A 20716-nucleotide genomic window follows, 5' to 3' on the forward strand; every position below is an offset into this window, starting at 1 on the left:
GCATTCGCCATCGTTGTAGGTTCCCCAAAACATAGGCTGGATCGTTGCCCGACAGTAAGCTTAGATGATGGATCGCGATAACGTATTGGTTTTTGCAGTGCATTTACGCCCTGGAGATTTTTGGTGTCTTGAAAAAGGAACTTGGCAAACCCGAAGAACTCTTATCCGTCGTCCTGGAACGCCAGCTACAGTATCCTAGTTCGGGGATCCGGAAGCCTTCGACGGCTTTCTCCAGTATCTCCAATGGGAACCCAGAAAACCCCTTGGATCGAGATTTGCCGCGTCGTGTGACCTAGCTTCAACGCTGAGCACCCCCTGGAACCGTTCTCTCTGTAGCAGGATGGAATCGTCGACGAGGGTTTCAAGGGACCATTGGAAAAATGGCAAATTTCAATCCGGAAAAAGGAATCACGGCACGGCAGTGGAACATGAATGGTTCATGGGTGTCGAGATAAATGACTGATGGGAAGGAATTATATTTCAAGCGATTTCTCGTCATCCAGACATTAGTAGTACATAATGCAACGATAGCCAGGGATTTCAGCGATTTTCCAAGGGCTGCAATCCATCGAAGCTCTACTTGTATTCTTCGAGTGGCTGGCTACTGAGAGATCATCCCCAGCCAGCTGTCTGTGCCAGAATATTGTGCCCGGGTGGTCTGCTTCCCCGGGGTCTGACTGTATCTCCCGTCATTGACTCCCTGAGATCCCTACGAACCTGAGTGTTTTCAAGGTTCCATGACATGTCGAGACTGTGCACCCTCCTCCCCCCCAAGAATCACGCCTGACAAATCTCCCTTTCAAGTCTTCAAACGTCTTGAACGGCCCCTCCGTTTTGCAACACCTTGCGGTTTCGACGATGTTGGAGGATGTCTTTCTTTGGTGCGGTCCATCTTCCTTCTTGTCATCCTCGTTGAGATCTCCTTGACCAGCAGTGCTGGTTCAGCTGTGGCTGCGGCGCCTCATCGTCTTTGTTCATAACTTCCATAGCTTCAGATGGGGCACCAACACCTTTTAAGCGCCCTTCTCTCTCTGCGATCCGGAGGCTGCGACGGGGTGAAGATGGCTTAGAGATCCTTGAAGGCGAGATCGGAACTCTAGTTGCTTTTCGGCTTTGCCTGGTTTTCCTGGCAGCTGGAGAGGGAACGTCCACCAGGGCCGCCGAACAAGTTGTGCGGCCATTCAAACGTGTCTGAGGATGACGCGTGGTCGGCTGACGCTGCTGCTTACGTGAAGTTGCACGGGTCGAGGCTCGGCTCTGTGCCGCGCGAGGAGTTATGTCGGCGTTGTCCTCTATTAACCGCTGTGCAGACTTCTCACTCGTAAGTTCTGCTGCAGCTCCTGGTCTGCTGTCCTCATCATCACCACCATCGTCCGTAGTTAGAGACGCGGGAGGGCGGTTTTGACGGCTTTCCCACCAGAGAAACAGGACAGGGTGAGCCCCGGGGGATGGAGTTCGGTTTACATATAACGACGGCGGCGGTGGGGATGGGGGTGTAGGAGGGCGTATCGCTTCCATCACATCAACCTCGGACGGGGTGAACTCCATGTCATTTGGATCCGGAGGTTCTGGGGACGGGGACTCATGTCTCCATTTCCATCCCGGCAAGTCTCTCCAGACATGTTCTCCGGGCAGATTGTTAGTCCAGCTGTCTTTCCAGTATCCTTTCTCTTTCCATTGAGCCTTCACATTCGCCCGTGCTGCATTATAAGTCCCCTCTCTATTTACGTCGCGCTCCAGTCTCGTCTCTTCCACTGCAACCTCCAGCGCCCACATGAACCAAGGCCGACTCGTAATCGGGGACTCATCAGCTGTACCATCGACTTCGAAGGGTTGTGGGGTGGGGGTTTCGTGTCCGCAGGCCTTCTTCTGAAGATATCGTCGAATCGCACGGCGTTCAAGCAATTCCCCATCTCGTGAATGCCACCACGGCCAGGAGTTAGGCTCATCATCCTTCACAAACCCTCCAAATTCGCGAAATGCCCCGGTTGGAACTCCCCATTTGGGATCCCAGACTCCCAGCTGTTGCCATCGCTTTTTGATGCTATGTCGGATCATAACATTTTGCCTCTGTAGTCCTGCACGCCCCATCAGGTCGGGTCCACGATAAAGCGGCACATAATTTTCATCCCGTGCCCCCCATGCTCTATCGATCCGCTCCCTCTCTTGACGCACTTCGTCAAGGTACCGACTGTGTCCCCCAAATCCCATCATCCTGTATTGGGCTTTGTCGATCTCATCGGCGCTCAACGGCTGGCGAAGAAGTTCGGCGAGATCGATGTCGCCCTGGGTTTGGGGTAGTGGGCCAGGCGTTGATTCTCTCGTGATGCTGCGTGACGAATCAGGCGTGGGTGGGTCATCTCGTTCGAAGCGGCGCTCTCGGTATTCTTCAAAGGCCGGATCGTCAGCCATCCGCTGGAGAGCGGGGATGATCGAGTTTAGACGAGCCGGATTAATGTCGTAGACGGTATGAAGCATTGCGACGGTTGAGGAATGGAGTGGAAGAATCTGTGCGGTCGAACTTGAAGTTCAGAAGACGAGACGTCGAGGGGCAGTGGTTGGATTTCGAGGATGTACCAGGCTAGGTGCCAGGTAATATGTACCAGGTACCTAGGTATACATACCTGGTGCCTAACTAGGTACCTGGTATGCTTGAGTTCTGCCACCGCCAAGATCATACATATTCCAATCACCCAGACCTCCTCCTTGTCTCACACCACTCGACTGAAGAGATTTGAACTTGACCTATTTTCTCCTCTGGCTAATCTGTCCGAATGGTATTTGGAAGAAGCCGCGCGTTAGCTATCAAGCCGATGAGAAACATCTTTCTTACATGGCAACGAAGTTTGTTCAGTCGTTATCTTGCCCCGGATCCTTTCTCCCCAGCGCAGGACGCTGGCTGTGGAACGAACCTCATAGGCGTCAAGAGCGCACTCGGAAATTCAACCTGGAGGCTCTAGAAGATGTCGTTATCAAGGCAGCGGGAACAGCAGTTGATACCGGGCTCGTTCGTCTCGAGAAGCTTGCCGAAGGCGCATCCAACAAAGTCTTTTTGACTGTTGTTGGCAAACAGCGATTCACTCATCCTCGGTGTTCCGTGGCTTGACTTGCCTACGGAGTAATACATGTATTCAAGTTTGGGCACCGATGATAAGAGGGATAAGGATAAGGTAGCGAGCAGCGGCCTAAGGCTGAGCCGAAGTTGAGCCAGGTCACCTGACGTCCGAGTAAAGCAGCAAGGCGCTAGCTTGAACGGGTGCCCTAAGATAAGGTCCTTTAGGTAGGTACGTACCTACTCTGGCGGCGCTCAATACCGGTACGTCCGCATATTGTGATAAACCGGGGTGTCGGCGAACTCCTAGGGTGTAAGGGCGGACCCATTACTGCTCTATTATATACTACTGTATGGATACCGAGTACCCTCGTCCTTCTCGTAATTAAGTAGTCTACAGAGTAAGTTCCATCTTGCCGACCAGCAGAGCAGAGCACACCAAATCTCTCAGGCTCTGGCATACCAAGTCCCGTGGACATTTGTAGGCGTCGAAAAGAGGATCTGGACCCAGTGGCACAAGGATCATGGCCACCACCATGCTCGAGACCGACACCACAACCACAGCCACAACCACAACCACGCCCCTGCGACTGCAGAACGGCCAAGTCTTGGAGGTGAAATCGAATTCTTCGGTGGAGGCAGACGAGATCCCCATCATCGATGTGGCGGGAATCTATAGTGAGGACATCCAAGTGCGGAAGGCGGTAGCGGAACAGATTCGAGAGGCATGCCACCGAATTGGATTCTTTTACGCGATCAACCACGTATGACGATCTCGTCTTGGTTTTAGGGGAAGCGATAAGAATGGCTGACTAGTTCAGGGAGTCGATCCTAAATACTCAGAAGAAGCCTTCCATCAAGCCAAGCGCTTTTTTGCACAGCCAGTCGAAAAGAAACTGGAGCTTGACACCGCGAATGTCCCAGACGAGTACTTTGGATACTTCCCCATGGAGACGAACAGCAGGAGCGGCGCCAAAAAGAAGGGTAAGCACTCACTGAGACATGATACCCACCACACGAAAGAGAAGAGCACTGCAAGTTACTGACGCAAAGCGGCCCTGCAGATCTGATGGAAGCATTCAATTTCGGCTATGCCGCCAAAGAAGATCCCTGGTCGACCTCTGACGACGAGGGCAACAGCGTCTGGCCCTCTGACCTGCCCGGGTTCCGGGAGGGTATGTACCAGTACCACACCGCCCTGCTGATGTTTGCCCGCAAGATGAGCCGCATATTTGCGCTGGCACTGCACCTGCCGGAAGACGCCTTTGACGATTATATCAAGAAGCCCGATGCCGCGATGAGGATCCTCCACTATCCACAGCAGGAGGCGTCGGTGGACGACCAGAACGGAATCGGAGCTCATACCGACTTCGAATGCTTCACCATTGTCACCCAGGACGATAGCGGCGGACTGGAGGTTCTGAGCAAGAGTGGGCAGTGGATTCGGGCAAAGCCGGTTCCGGGGTCGTTTGTGGTCAACATCGCAGACTGCTTCATGCGGCAGACGAACGACTTCTTTGTCTCTACCGTGCACCGGGTCATCAACAAGAGCGGGCGCGAGCGATATTCCATCCCTTTCTTTTACGGCTTCGACCGGACCAAGAAGCTGGAGGCGGTGCCGACCTGCGTGTCTGCGGACAATCCAATGAGGTATCCGATCATGACATCGGGCGAGTACGTGCTTTGGAGGGCTCAGCTGGCGAAGGGGGCCGGGACGTACTAGAGACTAGGGACAGATACGCGGGGCGAGGGGGAAAGAGAGAGAGAGAGAGAGCATTGGTAATTGGTACGGTGGCATGGGGTTTCAGATGTAAGATGGAAGAAACCTGTCTTGGGGTGCTGAGCCATCCTTTCAAGCTCCCTGCCGCTGCCGCTACCGGACTGTAGGGGTGGTAGCAGTACGGATATTTTGTTCGGGTTACTATTGGCGACGAAAAGACTGGGTGAAAAATGTCCGGCTTGATGCCCCGATACCCAAGATCCCCCGTGCCGAGACGCGGCTATAGCGGCGACCCCCCGGCGCACCTCCTTAACCTGTCACGGCAGGCACAATTGGGCCGGCGAGGCAGCCTATTGGCGGGCACCAAACAGCAGCAGACTTGTCCCAAACCGCTTAGCAGATGTAAACTGCGCCTGCGCTACTCAGCCACCTATGACTGAATGAAATGCCTCAAGCCGGGATCCCAAGACTAGCAGTTGTCTATCCCAAACTTGAAGCCGCCTCCTCAAAATCTTGAATCCTCAACCCGCAACTCTCCTCTCCTGCACCGGAATTCTTTGTACATTGTACATTGTCCACCTTTCCACTCCTTGGTTGGTGGTTGGTGTTGTCCTTGGGGACCTTCTTTTCCTCTTCCGTTTCCTATGGATCATTCGCTGTATCAGTAGCTCTCCACCTCTTCCATCATGTATCGTTGCACTGCGGGAAAGCTCTCGCTGAGAGCTGTTCAAGCTTCGAGGTCCCTACACACCTCATCCAAGTCACAGCTCCTTTCTGGGAGCCATCAGAATGCCGTCGTGGCCGGCAGGAAACCTCTGGCCCTCGTGGCTCGCGGCTCGCTGCAGCGCAGGAGCTATGCCATCGCGGCTGAGGAGTCGAACAAAGGCGTAGTATGGCTTCCTGTGCGCGTGTCCACGTTTCCCAGCACTCACTGACTTGCTCAGGACCCCAACGATTCGTTCCTCCAAGGCAATGCGGCAAACTACATTGACGAAATGTACTTGGCGTGGAAACACGATCCCTCCTCCGTCCACGTATCGTGGCAGGCCTACTTCCACAACATGGAAAAAGGCAACATGCCCGTTTCTCGAGCGTTCCAACCTCCTCCGGGCTTAATCTCTCAAGCCGAAGGCGCCGTGAGCCTCGCACCGAACGCCGTCCAAGCTGGGGACCACGACGTCACCAATCACTTGAAGGTCCAATTGCTGGTTCGGGCGTACCAGGCCACTGGCCACCACAAGGCCAAGACGGATCCCTTGGGGATCCGTGGCGAGGCTGATGCATTCGGATATCGCAAACCGAAGGAACTCGAGTTGGACCACTACGGCTTCACCGAAGCCGACCTGGACCAAGAATTCACTCTGGGCCCCGGCATTCTACCCAGGTTCGCCACGGAGACGCGCAAGAAGATGAAGTTGAGGGACATTATCGCTGCCTGCGAGAAGATTTACTGCGGATCCTATGGCGTCGAGTACATCCACATCCCACATCGTGAGCAGTGCGACTGGATCAGAAACAGAATCGAGGTCCCGACTCCGTTCAAGTACTCGGTGGATGACAAGCGCCGCATCTTGGACCGTCTGATCTGGAGTTCCAGCTTCGAGACATTCTTGGCCACCAAGTATCCCAACGACAAACGGTTTGGTCTCGAAGGTTGCGAGTCACTGGTGCCAGGTATGAAAGCCATGATTGACCGCAGCGTCGACTATGGCATCAAGGACATCGTGATCGGCATGCCGCATCGAGGAAGATTGAACGTTTTGAGCAACGTCGTCCGCAAGCCCAACGAGTCGATTTTTAGTGAATTTTCCGGCACGGCCGAAGCGGGCGATGAAGGCTCGGGCGATGTGAAATACCATCTCGGTATGAACTTTGAACGTCCCACTCCTTCCGGAAAACGAGTCCAGCTATCTCTGGTTGCCAATCCTTCCCATCTGGAGGCCGAAGATCCCGTCGTGCTTGGGAAGACCCGCGCGATCCAGCACTACAACAACGACGAGAAGAGCCACGAGACGGCTATGGGGGTTTTGCTCCACGGCGATGCCGCCTTTGCTGCACAGGGTGTCGTGTACGAGACCCTGGGGTTCCATGCCCTGCCCGCATATTCCACCGGTGGCACTATCCACATTATCGTGAACAACCAGATTGGCTTCACGACCGATCCTAGATTCGCTCGGTCGACACCTTACTGTTCCGATATTGCCAAGGCCATCGACGCCCCCGTCTTCCACGTCAACGGTGATGATGTTGAGGCTGTCAACTTCGTCTGCCAACTTGCCTCGGATTGGAGAGCCGACTGGAAGAAAGATTGCGTCATCGACATTGTCTGCTACCGGAAACAGGGCCACAACGAAACCGATCAACCATCCTTTACACAGCCTCTGATGTACAAACGGATCTCGCAACAAAAGCCCCAGATCGACAAATATGTCGAGAAGCTGCTGGAAGAAGGCACGTTTGCCAAAGAGGACATTGAGGAGCACAAGAAATGGGTCTGGGGAATGCTCAACGACAGTTTCGACCGGAGCAAAGATTACCAACCTACTGGAAGAGAGTGGCTGACTTCCTCCTGGAATGGGTTCAAGACGCCCAAGGAACTCGCGACGGAGGTCCTCCCCCATCCGCCCACGGGCGTCAGCGCGGATGTGTTGAGGTCGATTGGAGACAAGATCAGTTCGGCGCCAGAGGGATTCACCGTGCACCGAAACCTCAAACGTATTCTGGGAGGCCGAAAGAAGGCTGTGGACGACGGCAAGGGCATCGACTGGTCCACGGCCGAGGCTTTGGCTTTCGGCAGTCTCGTTCTGGAGGGTCATCATGTCCGAGTTTCGGGTCAAGATGTGGAACGTGGCACATTCTCCCAAAGACATGCAGTGCTACATGACCAAGAGAACGAGGCAACTTACACGCCGCTCAACGACTTGTCCAAAGACCAAGGTGCCTTCACCATCTCTAACTCGTCGTTGAGCGAGTTTGGAGTCCTCGGCTTCGAATACGGCTACTCGTTGTCATCCCCCAACGCGCTCGTCATGTGGGAAGCACAATTCGGCGACTTTGCCAACAACACTCAGTGTATTATTGACCAGTTCATTGCCTCGGGTGAAGTCAAATGGCTACAGCGGTCCGGACTTGTTGTCTCGCTACCTCATGGTTATGACGGCCAAGGACCGGAACACTCTTCCGGTCGTATCGAACGGTATCTGCAACTGTGCAACGAGGAGCCTCGTGTGTTCCCATCCCCAGATAAACTTGACCGGCAACATCAGGACTGCAACATGCAGGTAGCATACATGACCACGCCTGCCAACTACTTCCATATCCTGCGACGACAGATGAACCGACAATTTAGAAAACGTGAGTTTGGCCTGCTTTTGACGGTGTCTGACTTGACTAACGCTTCCCAGCATTGATTGTCTTCTTCTCCAAGTCTTTACTGCGTCACCCCATCGCTCGCTCCGACATTGACGATTTCATCGGTGACTCCCATTTCCAGTGGATCATCCCTGAAACCGAACACGGCAAAGCGATTGCCGAGCCCGACGAGATCGACCGTGTCATCCTGTGTTCGGGCCAAGTGTACGCCGCGCTGCTCAAGCACCGTGCCGAAAATAACATTAAGAACACCGCCATCACACGGATCGAGCAGCTCAACCCCTTCCCATGGGCGCAGCTCAAGGAGAACTTGGACACGTACAAGAACGCCAAGAACATTGTTTGGTGTCAAGAGGAGCCCTTGAACGCCGGCGCCTGGAGTTTCGTCCAGCCACGTATTGAGACGCTCTTGAACGAGACGGAGCACCACAACAGACGCCACGTGATATACGCAGGACGCGATCCTTCGGCGTCGGTCGCCACCGGTCTCAAGGCCACCCATCTCAAGGAGGAACAAACGCTACTGGAGGATGCCTTCAAGGTCACGCAGGACAAATTGAAGGGCGAGTGACTGGCCGACGGCGTCACTGGGGCGAAGGTTGTCAATGAGTGATTGGGAGAGATTTGCAGACGCCGCTGACCCCTACGTCAAAGAGCCTGAGGCAGAAATGGGTCGGCCGGAGGAGATGTGGGCAAAGGTAGAAAAGAAAGCTGAGGGAGGTGGTCAGGTCAGCCTTGTCTTGCCGAAAGATGATTGTAATAAAGAGAAACAGCAGCAAGGACAACAAACAACACGAGTGAAGCTTTGCTGGGGCGTTGTTTTGCGGCAGTCTCGTGGCGTGCGTGCGGGCGTGCGTGCGTGGATTGCTCAGTGCTCTCCAGATGTTAAGCCCAAGCAGGATGGAGTCCTAGCAATTCAATTGTATTAGCCTCTCGATGGGAGCGGAATCAGTTTCAGTTTTAACTCTAACGTCGGCCCTTGCCCATGACTTGGGCCGGAGGGGAAGAAGACTGCAGTAGTACTTGCATTTGCACGACCGATGATGATGTCGTCGCATTGTCTGTTACTGTATGTATCATGCAATATAACATCAACATCTCGAAATCATTTTCAATACATTTTTGGGCCCACTACCGGCGTTGACGTGTCCAGCACGCACTTCTTAGGTATTGGTTCTCCTTTCCCTTCCCTTCTTTTCTTTTGGTGGGGATGCTCCAAGGCTTGGGCTTCCCCTGTGATTCCTAGTTCCGGTCTTGTGTGTACTATGTAAGGTACGTCAAGCCATAAACTCTCGAACGCCAATACTGACCGACCGGTTCGTCGGGCTCCTCCTCCCCCTCTTCCTCCTCGCACCGCCGGTCAAGGCCTGGGCGGCCGTGTCGTTGGGCTGGGCGTCGCCGAAGCCGCAGCCGCCGTCGCGGGTCTGGGCGATGATGGCGCCGGCGCACTTGCCGGAATTGAAGCCGCAGCAGCCCGAGGCACAGTCGGCGTCGCTGAAGCATTGGCCCGTGATGAACTGTTTGCCGGCGCCGTTGCCGACGTTGGCCGCACCGGCGAGGCTGCTGTCGACAGCACCGGAGGAGGACTTGGTGGTGGAGGGAGATGGGGCGGCACTGCCACTACCATTGCCACTGCCACTCCCTGATCCTGATCCTGTCACTGTCCCTGTTCCCGCTGATGTCGTCGCTCCTCCTCCTCCTCCAGTCAGGGTCTTCGCAGCGTTGTCATTAGGTTGGGCATTGCCGAACCCGCAGCCGCCGTCACGGGTCTGAGCGATCACGGCGCCGGCGCAGAGACCCGTGTTGAAGCCACAGCACCCCGAAGCGCAGTCAGCGTCGCTCAAGCACTGGCCCGTGATGAACTGCTTGCCAGCGCCATTGCCGACGTTGGCGGATCCGGCGAGGTTGCTGTTGACGGTGGTGGATGCACTTCGCGTGGGTGTTGTCCCGGCCGTATTTGCGTTTCCGGCCGGGGCAGAAGCAGCGTTCGCTCCAGCTGAGGCGGTGTTGGTGGCCGGCGAGGTGGCTGCCGGCTGGCCGCCGGTCAAGGCGCGAGCGGCGTCGTCGTTGGGCTGGGCGTTGCCGAATCCACATCCCCCATCACGTTCCTGGGCCACGACCGGGCCGGCGCATTTACCCGAGTTAAAGCCACAGCAGCTGGAAGCACAATCGGCGTCACTGGTGCATGGGCCGGTGATGAACTGGGTGCCTTGGGCGCAGACGAGGGCTGTCACTGGAAGAGGGGGAATGTTAATCAGATAGGCCCCTCCCTGTATTCAGGTTGTTTTCCTCTTCCCGGGGAATGGAATGGGTTGTCGGGGGTGTGCCCACTTACAGTTGAAAAGCAATAACAGAAATAGCATGATGAGTGATTTGGAAGGAGTGATGAAACGGTGCATGCTGAATGGAGTAAAGTAGAGTATTTTCTAACTCTTGACTGATCCAGCAGTCGAAGTTCACTGAAAAGGAGTGGTTGATTGGGCTTAGAAAAGAAAAGAAAAAAGAGAGCTGACTAGGAGGAAGGGTAGAATCGAATTGGATGGCGGTATGTGTAGAAAGGACGAGGAAATCAAGAGGCTCGAGATGGGATGGGTTTGAAAAGCAGAAACCCTCGAGCATTTAAACAACGAGGACGTTGCTGGTAGTGCTTGCTGTATGGAGTACTCACTGGACATCAACGCCTCCTTTTTTCTGGATAGTCCCTTCCATCGGCAATGCAGCTGCCTGCGCTGCAGCAACGCGCGCCCAAGGGGGCGTCGAGCAGACGGGACGGATTCGGTTGGATTGGATTGGATTGGGTTGCATCGAATCGAGAGAATCGAGAATGTTATGTTGACGGTGACGGTGACGATGGAACGGATGTCAGGCACAAACCACGATCCAATCGCCCCGCAGGTCATGGCGGGCGACGTGTCATGTCCAAACCCCAAACGGGGCGGTGGGCAAGGCTGAGACGAAGGCCGGGGGAGCCGGGGGGCACTCAGCCTCGTCAAGTGTCGCAGACTGTTCCAGCTGCCAAGGAGGCGACCGGCGAGCGCGCGGGGGATTGGTCAGCCCTGAAGCCGCCCCGCGGGTGCTGAGCCGGCAATCGTCGCAGCTGGGACGGTGTTTGAGGTTGTGTTTCATCCACCAGTCCGGGTAGGTAGCACCTAGGTAGTAAATGTACTGGTCCGTCCCATACAATCCTTCTTCCAGAGCGCGTCTTCAAACCCTCAATTTTTTACACGCGCACGCGCACGCTCACCAGCTCTGTTCGGCGAAGCGGCGTCGTCCAGGGTGGTAGGTGGTAGGTAATCAGGTAAGGATAGTTTACAGGAGGTGTTTTGTTTCCGGAGTTCAGCACCGTCGTCGATAAGGGATCGGGGATCGCAACTAATCACAGAGTATTACCGAGTACTCCGTACACTGAACTGAATTGTCCGCTGCAGACGATAAGCTACAGTGCTGTACGGGACACACAGAATGGTACACTTACAGTCCCATCTATCTCTACTGCACGGATTTGTCCGGCCTCGCCATGCCATGGGCTACGAAATATGTACGGAGTATGTACTGTATGTCCTATTGCTATTGCCCTTGCTCTTGCTCTTTCTCGCCGCCGTGGACAAGACCACGATGCAGACATGGGCCACGGGGACATGAGAAGCACGGAATGAATTGATCTCAGCAGCAAGCAAGCTGCAACTTGCCCCGTTGACCATGGCAGACATCATCCGAACCCGCCCCGACGGCCACCAAGAGGTCAGGACCGGACTGGGATGGCGGCGCGTGCAATCTGAATCCGAAGCGAGTAGCGAGACGACGCTGCCCATCATCGACCTCGGCGACATGGCCCATCCGGACATCAACCGTCGACGAGAGCTGGCCCGCACGGTATGCGATGCGGCCATCAAGTGCGGATTCTTCTATATCCGCAACCACGGCGTGGCCGCCACCAGCGTGGCGTCCATCCTGCACGAGACGAAGCGCTTCTTCCATGAGCTGACGCTCGACGAGAAGATGCAGTACGACACGGAGAAGCACGAGCATTACTATGGCTATTATCCCATCAAGCTGGACCCGGACCAGCCAGCGGGAGCAAGTGCGTTGCGTTTTCATCTTCTGTGTTTTTCTTTTCTCTTCCTTTCCCAGCACCAGCAGCAGAACAGTCACAGTCACGATACCCAAGTGTGATTCGGTGCAGGTTCAGGTTACATCACTTCGGTTCTAACCAGGTTGGTCCAGAACTCAACGAGGGCATCAACTACGGCTACGAAGCGTGCGCGGACCCCGACGCCGACGCAGAAGCAGACGCAGACGCAGACGCAGACGCAGAAGCAGAAGCAACGACACGGCAGACCAGAAATAGCCACAACAATGGCGATAACTGGTGGCCCTCGGAAACCCGGCTCCCGGGCTACGAAAAAAATGTCAAGCACTACATGGGCGAGATGCTACGGCTGAGCCGGTCGCTGCTGCGCCTGTTCGCGCTCGGGCTCGACCTGGACGAACACTCGCTCGACCATCTGGCCACGCAGCCGTATTCCATCTTGAAAATGGCCCACTACCCCGGCGAGCTGGCGGGAACCCAGGAGCCGTCGTCGATCCGGCCGCACACCGACTACGAGCTGCTGACCATCCTGCTGCAAGACGAGATCGCCTCGCTCCAAGTCTTGTCCAACACGGGCCGCTGGATCCAGGCCACTCCGATCGACGGCACCTTGGTGGTCAACATCGGTGACTCCTTGTCCATGCTGACCAACGGCCTGTTCGTATCGACCATGCATCGAGTCTTGAACACGTCCAGACGCGCGCGGTACTCAGTGCCTTTTTTCCTTGGTGGTAAGTCTGGTTCTCCAAACCAAATACATGATCTTGATAGGGAGAGGAGGGACTTGCTTGGGGTTCTTTTTCTGTTCTTTTTCTGTTCTTTCTGTCTTTCTTTTTCTGTTCTCTTTGTTCTCTATGTCTTTCTTTTCGTCCACCTCGCTGACCGCACCCGTTTCTACTGTATTATAGCAAACCAAGAGGCCGAACTCCGAGCCCTGGACCGGTTCGTGACACCGGAACATCCAGCCAAATTCCAGCCCATGACATCGGGAGACTATATCCGTCGCTCGCTGCAAGCCGTCTACTCGAAACCAAACTCCGAAATCGTCTACGACACACTCGAGCTGAGAGCATAGGCATAGGTATAGGCATCGCTGTAGGTACAGTGGCGTTAGGGTTACTTTTCATAGCTAAACTCGTATCTGGGTGTTGAAGATGACAGGTCGCACGTTGCTCACGCATCGAAGTAAGGCGTGTGTCATCGAAGCGAGGCGTGTGTCGTGCGTCAGCATGGAGATGTGGATGGGGATGGAGATAGAGATGCGAGGGTTGATACTGTATGGCCATGAACCCTCACCCTCTCCCTGCCCGTACTCCAGCTTCTAGTTTTCTCCGTGGTGAGGGTAGGTTTGCGGCAGACCACTGTTCAAGAGACGTCAGTTTTTCTCGTTGCTCCTGGCATGATTGGACTTGTCTGAAAGAAGTCAATGTTAGGTACCTATGGATGGATAGGAACGCAGGTGGGAACAGCAGGGATGTAGTCCAACTGTCGTCATTTACATGTAGGTACCTAAGACCTAAGCAGTGGCATGGTTCCGAACCCTGCTCAGCCTGGCCCAGCCTTGCCCCGCATGCGCCCTTCGTGTCATGTCAAACGAACGGGGTACGGTGAATGGAACGCTGAACAGTCTTGAAAGAATGACGACACTCCAAGCCAGAATTTGATAAAACTATCCTTCGGACCGAGTATCCATACCATACCCAGTAGACACAGTCGGTATATTCATACTCTACCTTCCGCCGGTAGAACTCTCGTCGAAGCCGAGACCAGTCGGCCCCTTCTCCATCTAAAGACAAGATGTCAGAACCCAAGGAGGAACTTGAACATGCGCTGACGTTGACGATCGAATGCCACTGCGGACTAACCTCCTTCTCAGTCTCTATCCCTCATTCTTCTTTACCTTTGAAATCCGCAATCTGCCACTGCAACTCATGCCGGCACGCCACCGGACAAATCTTCGCCACCTTCGCCGTTCTGCCCGTCGCGGTGCCCGAGGCAGTCCTGGACAGCGGCCATCTGGTACGCTATATTTCTTCTTCAGTATGCGACAGGTGGTTCTGCAGAAGATGCGGCGCCTCCGTCCTCAACCACGACAAAGACGCAGAGCCAGAAGAGTGGGAAGCTGGAACAGGTGTGCTCCGATTTGAGGACGGACTTGAAGGAAAGCTGAACAGGGTCCAGCTTTGGGTCGAAGACGTCAGCGGTGATGCAGGTGCAGCTGCCTGGATCAACAGGGGACACTTGGTGGGTATGGATCGGCACTGGAGAGGACGGCAGAGCGATCTGGTCAGCGACAAGACAGTCACAGATCTAATGCGACAGAACTCAGTGAGTTCAACAGCAGCTCGTTCGCACGACAACGACCGGCTGCGCGCCCATTGTCATTGTCGAAACGTCACATTTTCCATGGCCAGGCCCGATCAGGACCTTAATCAGCGGACCGGAAAGTTTGAAGCGAATCTGGACGCTTGTACATCCTGCCGACTTGTCACCGGCTTCGAAATCACAAGCTGGATCACAGTCCCGAGAGACTTGGTATGCATTGATGAAGTCTCTCTCGACACTTTCCTCGCCGACAGATCAAAGCTCGGCCACTATCAAACTTCGTCCCACGTGGATCGATACTTCTGCGTCAAATGTGGTGCAACAATCTTTTACCACCAGCAGAACCTGGAGACCTTCGACGTGGGTGCAGGTCTGCTGGACACAGGGAGTGAAGGAAAAGCTCGTGCAGAAGACTGGCTGGCGTGGCAGCCGTATCCGGAATTTCTGTCATATCAAGAAGATGCAATAGACAAGGAATTTGTAACAAACCTAGCAAAGAGCGTAAGACCGGAAGAAGTGGTGGCAGATGAGACAGTGCATGACGATGCCGCTGTGGCTTAGGCATACATGTGCCCCTCATGCTCAATTTGCGAGCCAAAGAACACAAACTGACAGCTTGCTTGCAATGGTATTCGGATTGATATTCACAAGGTATACACATACTCGGCTGCTACCGCCATCTAGCTGCCAAATCTCTTCTCCGCAGCCTTCCAGTTGATCACATCCCAGATGGCACTGAAGTATTCTGCCTTTCGGTTCTGGTATTGAAGATAGTACTGCCCATTGTCAGCAACGATCGCCCACTCGCAAACGGATAGGAAGTCTTACGGCGTGTTCCCAAGCATCAACACCCAACAAAGGCTTGTATCGGCCCACGACAGGGTCTTGGTTGGCATAGGTCTGGATGCCGATGTGTCCAGTCTGGGTATCCTTCACCAACCAGGCCCAACCGCTGCCTTGAATGCCGGCCAAAGCAGCATTGAACTTCTTCTTCAACTCTTCCAAGCTTCCGTACGTGGTGTCGATTGCTTTGGCCAACTCTCCAGAGGGAGGCTCACCACCACCGGCATTCTTCGGCGCCAGGTTCTCCCAGAACAGTGAGTGGTTCAGGTGTCCACCACCGTGGAAGTTGATCAAGGGTTGGAGAGCAATCTTGGTAGCAATGTCATCTTTGGCCTCGGCGGCCGCGAACTTGTCGGAGGCCTCGTTGTACGAGTTGACGTAGGTTTGGTGATGTTTGCTGTGATGCAGCTCCATGATCTTGCCGGAGATGGAGGGTTCGAGGGCGCCGTAGTCATCTGTGGAGTAGCTGAGTTAGACACCCAACTGATACCCAACTGATACCCAATCCTCATGACTGGGGAACATACATGACAAGTCCGGAAGAGTGACTTTGGTCCGAATGAATGTTCGGTCTGCGGTGGTCAAGCATCGCAAGGGCTTGTTGGCCGTCGCGGCCGCACGAAGAGTCGAGGGGCGAGCACCAGAACGCAGAAGAGAAGCCATGATGGTTAGAGGAAGATGATCCCGGATGGTTGCGAGTCTGAGGGGCAAGCACAAGCACAGGGAATGTTATTGCAGGGGAGAGCAATTGATAGATATAACAGAGAGAGCGCCCGGAGCTCGTAGGAAGCTCACTTTACGTCACGCTTCACGCTTGACCCTTCTGGAAACAGCCAGTGGATTGCACCACTCCGACTCCGGGCACTTTTTTGCATCTCCGATCTTTTGGAGGGCATCCACCGACCATTACTGGAGCCTTCATACGTGACAGGATTGTATTGTATAGAGTACTCCGTACGTCGCCTTGATACGCACCAAATGCGCAGGCAGCGTACAGCGCATTCACGGTCCTCATAACTTCCATCTGCCTTGGCTCCCTCCGGCCAGCATGAGCGACTCCTCCGATGACGACCAGCCCTTCAACCTACGCGATTACGATGACGATGATACCGACGATGATAGGCCCAACAAGCGAAGGAAAACTATGAAAACGTTGCGCAGTCGTGGTCTGGGGTTCGTCAAATCTACCGGTCAAGAGGAAGATCAAGAAGACGAAGAGGACGAAGAAGATGAAGATGTCGACGATGAGAGGCCCTCGATGGGCTTGGGCCTGGGCTCGGGGATGGGTGGTTTCCGCAAATCTTTCAATATCGGCGAATACAATGAGGAGCTAGAAGATACTGCTCCTGCACCAGACATGTCGCCGCAACGGCAGGCAGAAAAGACCGCTGGCACAGGGCCATCGGCATTTGGTTCAGGTGGCAGGATTCAGAAAAACTCCTTCGCCGCACGAATGATGGCCAAACAGGGCTACGTGGAGGGTCAAGGTCTGGGAAGGGCTGGACAAGGTATAACGGCGCCCATCCAGGCCAAGATACTGCAGAGCCGGGCTGGGCTGGGTCAAGGAAGCGGCACACCCGAGCCTCCACGCAGGAAACCAGAATCGGGACGAGACAAAAAGCCCTCGTCTAAAGGTTCGACGCCTGGAGCCAGCACGCCGCGAATCAGAGCGCCTCCGAAGGCCAAATATGCGGTCACGGCGATCGAGTCCAGAGGTCTCCATATTCCCGAGGCCATGAAGCAGATCATCGTGGACGCCACAGGCTCTGAGACTAAGACTTTGACCTCTCTGTCCGGGTTTTCAACTCCCACGCGAGCCACCTCGCCTGACCCGGGTCTAGAAGCTGCCAAGGCAACTGCTCGTATAAAGTTGCAATTGCAGGCGTTTGCTGACGCTTGGGATGCGACAAAGGAGCAAGAAACTCATCTGGAACATGAGGACACCCAACTTGGTGCCGCCTTAGCTTTGCACGATGAAGAAATTCAGCGTTTCAACGACATTATAACGGCATTTGAGAGAGTCACCGTTGATGATTCGAACGAGGCGCGAGATTGGGAGTCCTGCATCGCTCGCCTCCAGGGCATCCAAATCCAGTTTGCAGGTTACATCTCTGACCTGTCCCTACCGGAGCTGGCAGCATCATGCCTTGAAACGCCATTCCGTCGGGAAATGGCGGACTGGGAGCCGCTATCACATCCAGCACTCCTCGTCGAGTCGTTGCAATCCATCAGCCAACTCCTCGAGCTCGAAAAATCGATCACGTCAAGGCACCGCAAGCGGACGACGCACTTTGAATCACTTCTTCTATTACACTGGTACCCGCGAATTCGCAGCGCAATGGGAAGAGACTGGGATGTCTACGATCCAGATCCGGCCTACAAACTCATCACGGCGTGGTCACCGATCCTGCCAGCCTGGCTTATCTATAAGACTATCCACGAAACGATTGTGCCCAAGCTAATTGAAGCTGTCAAACGATTTCCAAAGCCCATAGAAACTGGCACCTCAACAGGCAGATACGCCGGTGCTGGTGGGCGCAAATCAAAACGATCCGCGCCAGCCCTTCACACCTGGCTGTTTGATTGGTGGACTCTGCTGTCATCCGATGACCTGGACTTGGAACGTTTTGCGGAATTGAAGTCGCTGGTCAAGACTAAGGTCGACAGCGATAGCTGGCCCATGTGGAAACCACTCCTTGGATCACGACGGGCGAAGCCCCTTCTGCCTCCGACCAGAGATGTTCCGCCAGCTGGCGCTCCGATCGCACCTGCGGCCGATCTGGAAGAAATCACATTCAAGACGCTAGTGGAGGATTGGGCCAGCGAGAACAATCTGCTGCTGCACTCATCGCACAAGTCCGACGCGTTTGGACGGCTACTATATCGTTTACAAGATGCCGAAGGGCGCAGCCGGGGCCTCCTTGTGTATTTGCAGGATGACGTTGTGTTTAGCGAGGATGGCGAGCCATTCGCATTGGATGAGCGGTTGTTGTCACGGGCGGTAGGGCGATCTTGACCCCCTAGACTTGCGTGCGGTTTGCTGGGGTGGGCGAAGACCTGACAAATGGCATTTCGGCCTGAAGGCCAGCAGTAATGAGACGCAGCGGCAGTAGATGTAGACTGGACGTCAGAATCTCGAACATAAATCTATGTCAGTTGCAGCGGCCGACCCGATCGTCTACCGCAGTGTTGGCTGGATTGTAGGCAGCACTTGCCGTCCAGCGTGTTTTTTCCTTGTTCCCATATCTTCGTTCTCCTTTCTGATGTGCTCGACTTCTAGGGATGCCAGTCAGATTCCATAGCAGTAAGGCATAGCGAACTATTCCCGCATGCACCTCTGACCGAGCTGGTTCCTCTGACTCTGACGAGGGCGATCTTCTGCTGTATCATTGACATGTGGTTTCGATTGAGCGTACGAGTATCAACTCTGTATCCGTATCCATACACCGGATGGGCATGGGCCCTTGTTGACAATAGCACAAAAGGAAGAAGACAAAGACAAAGTCGAATAAAAGACAAGGTGAAGCGAGATCGAGATCCAAAGACTGAAGCATGAAGAGAGAGAGACACTCTATGAGACGAAACACGTTCAACAACGGGGCCCACGCGCCATCCATGAAATTTTGTCTAAATGCTTGTCAAAATTCTTCGTCTAAACCGCAACTTGAGCCGAGATAGCAAGAAGCCAACTTGGACAAGAAATGAAATGAAGCAAAGGGCTACCCAAGGGACAAATCAAAGCCTGAACCTGAACCGGACCGACCGGGCGCGTGGACCGGGCCCCGGTTCCCGTCCTGTCCGCCGCGGCACCTTCCATCGCTGATGCAGGGGTTTTCGAGACAGTGCCATGCCAAAACAACAAGAAAAGTCAATACTCCTGTGATCTGGTCTGGTCTGGTTCTCTTCTGCTTGTGTGTCCTTTCGTCGACCGCCTTCTTTTCGTCACTTGCATCTCCATCCTCCCCCACTACTCTGAAAAAATGTGGTCCTCCTCTTCCTTGCTTCCCGACGCTCCCACGGTGGTTGGCGATTGGGTCTCGTGGAGAGTTTACATGCAAGCAGCGCCGTCAATGCCCAAGACCTTTCCGTTGATCCATTCACCGTCCTGGGAGGCCAAGAAGGCAGTGACTCTGGCAACATCGATGGGCTGGCCGACACGGGACAAGGGGGACCAGGTGGCGGCGTACTCATCGACCTGGTCGTCGGACAAGTTGGCGCCGTTGGGGATGTACTCTCTGCAGACGGCGTGGTACATGTCGGTCTTGATGCCGCCGGGGGCGACGGCATTGACGGTGATTTTCTTGTCGCCGGCGTCGATGGCCATGCAGCGCACAAAGGTCTCGATGGTGCCCTTGGACCCGGAGTAGACGGTGTGTTTGGGCACGCCCTTGGCCTGGCCCGTGATGGAGCCCATCAGGATGATGCGCCCACCGATCTCGAGGTTCTTGTACGCCTCTCGCGCGACGAAGAACTGTCCGCGGGTGTTGATGGCAAAGACCCGGTCGTACTCTTCCTCGGTCACGTCCTTCAAGTGCCCGAACGACACGACGCCCGAGTTCGACACCACAATGTCGATCTTGCCGAAGTGTTTCTTGGCCTCGGCGAACAGGTTGATGATCTGCTTCACGTCCGACACGTTGGCTTGTACCGCGATCGAGTCGCGCCCGAGCGCCTTGATCTCTTCGACCAGCTCGTCCGCCGCCTTGGAGCTGTTGGCGTAGTTGACCACGACGTCGGCGCCGCGGCGGGCAAGTTCGAGAGCGGTTTCACGGCCCATTCCTCGTCCTGGAAAGAGAGATTGCATGGTCAGTTCAAAGTGCTCGGTTGGTCATTCCGACATGAGGGGCTCCGAGCGAAAACGAGAGTGGGAAGAACCGGGTCTGCAGCAGCTGCACAGCTGCGGTTTCAGGGGGGTGGGATTTTCAAGGGTTGTGTTTTTTGCGAGGTGCCGCTGTGTATTGTCTGTTTCTCCTGCTCCTTCTTCTCCTCAAGACAACGTACCTGATCCGGTGACAATGGCGACCTTGCCGGTCAGCAGGTAGCTGGGGGTGGCAGCAGTGCCATTGGCGACTCTCGTGGAGGCTTGCTTCGACATGATGTTTGGTGGTGAGGGTATGAGGGTGTGAGGGTGTGAGAGGATCAGGTATCCGTATGTATGCAAGAGAGAGGATGGCAAAGACTCCAAAAAGAGCAGCGAGGTCTTGAGAGATGGGATATAGGATATAGGAGAGGAGGGAGGGCCGGGAAGAAAGAAAAACGGTGTTGATGTTATTACTACTGCTGGCTAGTACGAGTAGTGTAGGAATATTATCCT

General features: G+C 54.8%; 9 protein-coding genes across 9 annotated transcripts; 5 read left to right on the forward strand and 4 right to left on the reverse strand.

Moving 5' to 3' along the window:
- Nucleotides 1-903: 903 nt before the first annotated feature.
- Nucleotides 904-2478, reverse strand: A1O3_10099 (uncharacterized protein; the record flags this gene model as incomplete). Its single annotated transcript, XM_007740190.1, has 1 exon — nucleotides 904-2478. One exon carries the CDS (start codon nucleotides 2476-2478, stop codon nucleotides 904-906), a length of 1575 nt encoding a protein of 524 aa, XP_007738380.1.
- A 1110-nt stretch (nucleotides 2479-3588) lies between these two features.
- On the forward strand, nucleotides 3589-4775 carry A1O3_10100 (uncharacterized protein; the record flags this gene model as incomplete). The annotated part of the gene is made up of 3 exons (XM_007740191.1): nucleotides 3589-3816; nucleotides 3874-4036; nucleotides 4117-4775. The coding sequence occupies 3 exons, from the start codon at nucleotides 3589-3591 to the stop codon at nucleotides 4773-4775; spliced, it is 1050 nt and encodes a 349-aa protein (XP_007738381.1).
- A 683-nt stretch (nucleotides 4776-5458) lies between these two features.
- On the forward strand, nucleotides 5459-8715 carry A1O3_10101 (2-oxoglutarate dehydrogenase, mitochondrial; the record flags this gene model as incomplete). Its single annotated transcript, XM_007740192.1, has 3 exons — nucleotides 5459-5662; nucleotides 5717-8126; nucleotides 8177-8715. 3 exons carry the CDS (start codon nucleotides 5459-5461, stop codon nucleotides 8713-8715), a joined length of 3153 nt encoding a protein of 1050 aa, XP_007738382.1.
- A 706-nt stretch (nucleotides 8716-9421) lies between these two features.
- On the reverse strand, nucleotides 9422-10543 carry A1O3_10102 (uncharacterized protein; the record flags this gene model as incomplete). The annotated part of the gene is made up of 2 exons (XM_007740193.1): nucleotides 9422-10377; nucleotides 10480-10543. 2 exons carry the CDS (start codon nucleotides 10541-10543, stop codon nucleotides 9422-9424), a joined length of 1020 nt encoding a protein of 339 aa, XP_007738383.1.
- Nucleotides 10544-11843: 1300 nt separating this feature from the next.
- A1O3_10103 (uncharacterized protein) lies at nucleotides 11844-13309 on the forward strand (the record flags this gene model as incomplete). The annotated part of the gene is made up of 3 exons (XM_007740194.1): nucleotides 11844-12225; nucleotides 12369-12965; nucleotides 13143-13309. 3 exons carry the CDS (start codon nucleotides 11844-11846, stop codon nucleotides 13307-13309), a joined length of 1146 nt encoding a protein of 381 aa, XP_007738384.1.
- Nucleotides 13310-14031: 722 nt separating this feature from the next.
- Nucleotides 14032-15120, forward strand: A1O3_10104 (uncharacterized protein; the record flags this gene model as incomplete). Its single annotated transcript, XM_007740195.1, has 1 exon — nucleotides 14032-15120. The coding sequence occupies one exon, from the start codon at nucleotides 14032-14034 to the stop codon at nucleotides 15118-15120; it is 1089 nt and encodes a 362-aa protein (XP_007738385.1).
- A 119-nt stretch (nucleotides 15121-15239) lies between these two features.
- On the reverse strand, nucleotides 15240-16065 carry A1O3_10105 (Fe-Mn family superoxide dismutase; the record flags this gene model as incomplete). Its single annotated transcript, XM_007740196.1, has 3 exons — nucleotides 15240-15335; nucleotides 15388-15857; nucleotides 15930-16065. The coding sequence occupies 3 exons, from the start codon at nucleotides 16063-16065 to the stop codon at nucleotides 15240-15242; spliced, it is 702 nt and encodes a 233-aa protein (XP_007738386.1).
- A 385-nt stretch (nucleotides 16066-16450) lies between these two features.
- A1O3_10106 (uncharacterized protein) lies at nucleotides 16451-18418 on the forward strand (the record flags this gene model as incomplete). Its single annotated transcript, XM_007740197.1, has 1 exon — nucleotides 16451-18418. One exon carries the CDS (start codon nucleotides 16451-16453, stop codon nucleotides 18416-18418), a length of 1968 nt encoding a protein of 655 aa, XP_007738387.1.
- Nucleotides 18419-19450: 1032 nt separating this feature from the next.
- On the reverse strand, nucleotides 19451-20497 carry A1O3_10107 (tetrahydroxynaphthalene reductase; the record flags this gene model as incomplete). Its single annotated transcript, XM_007740198.1, has 2 exons — nucleotides 19451-20187; nucleotides 20404-20497. 2 exons carry the CDS (start codon nucleotides 20495-20497, stop codon nucleotides 19451-19453), a joined length of 831 nt encoding a protein of 276 aa, XP_007738388.1.
- Between the last annotated feature and the right edge of the window lie 219 nt (nucleotides 20498-20716).

Source organism: Capronia epimyces (assembly GCF_000585565.1).
Source record: "Capronia epimyces CBS 606.96 chromosome Unknown aczIQ-supercont1.11, whole genome shotgun sequence".
Lineage (NCBI taxonomy): Eukaryota > Fungi > Ascomycota > Eurotiomycetes > Chaetothyriales > Herpotrichiellaceae > Capronia > Capronia epimyces.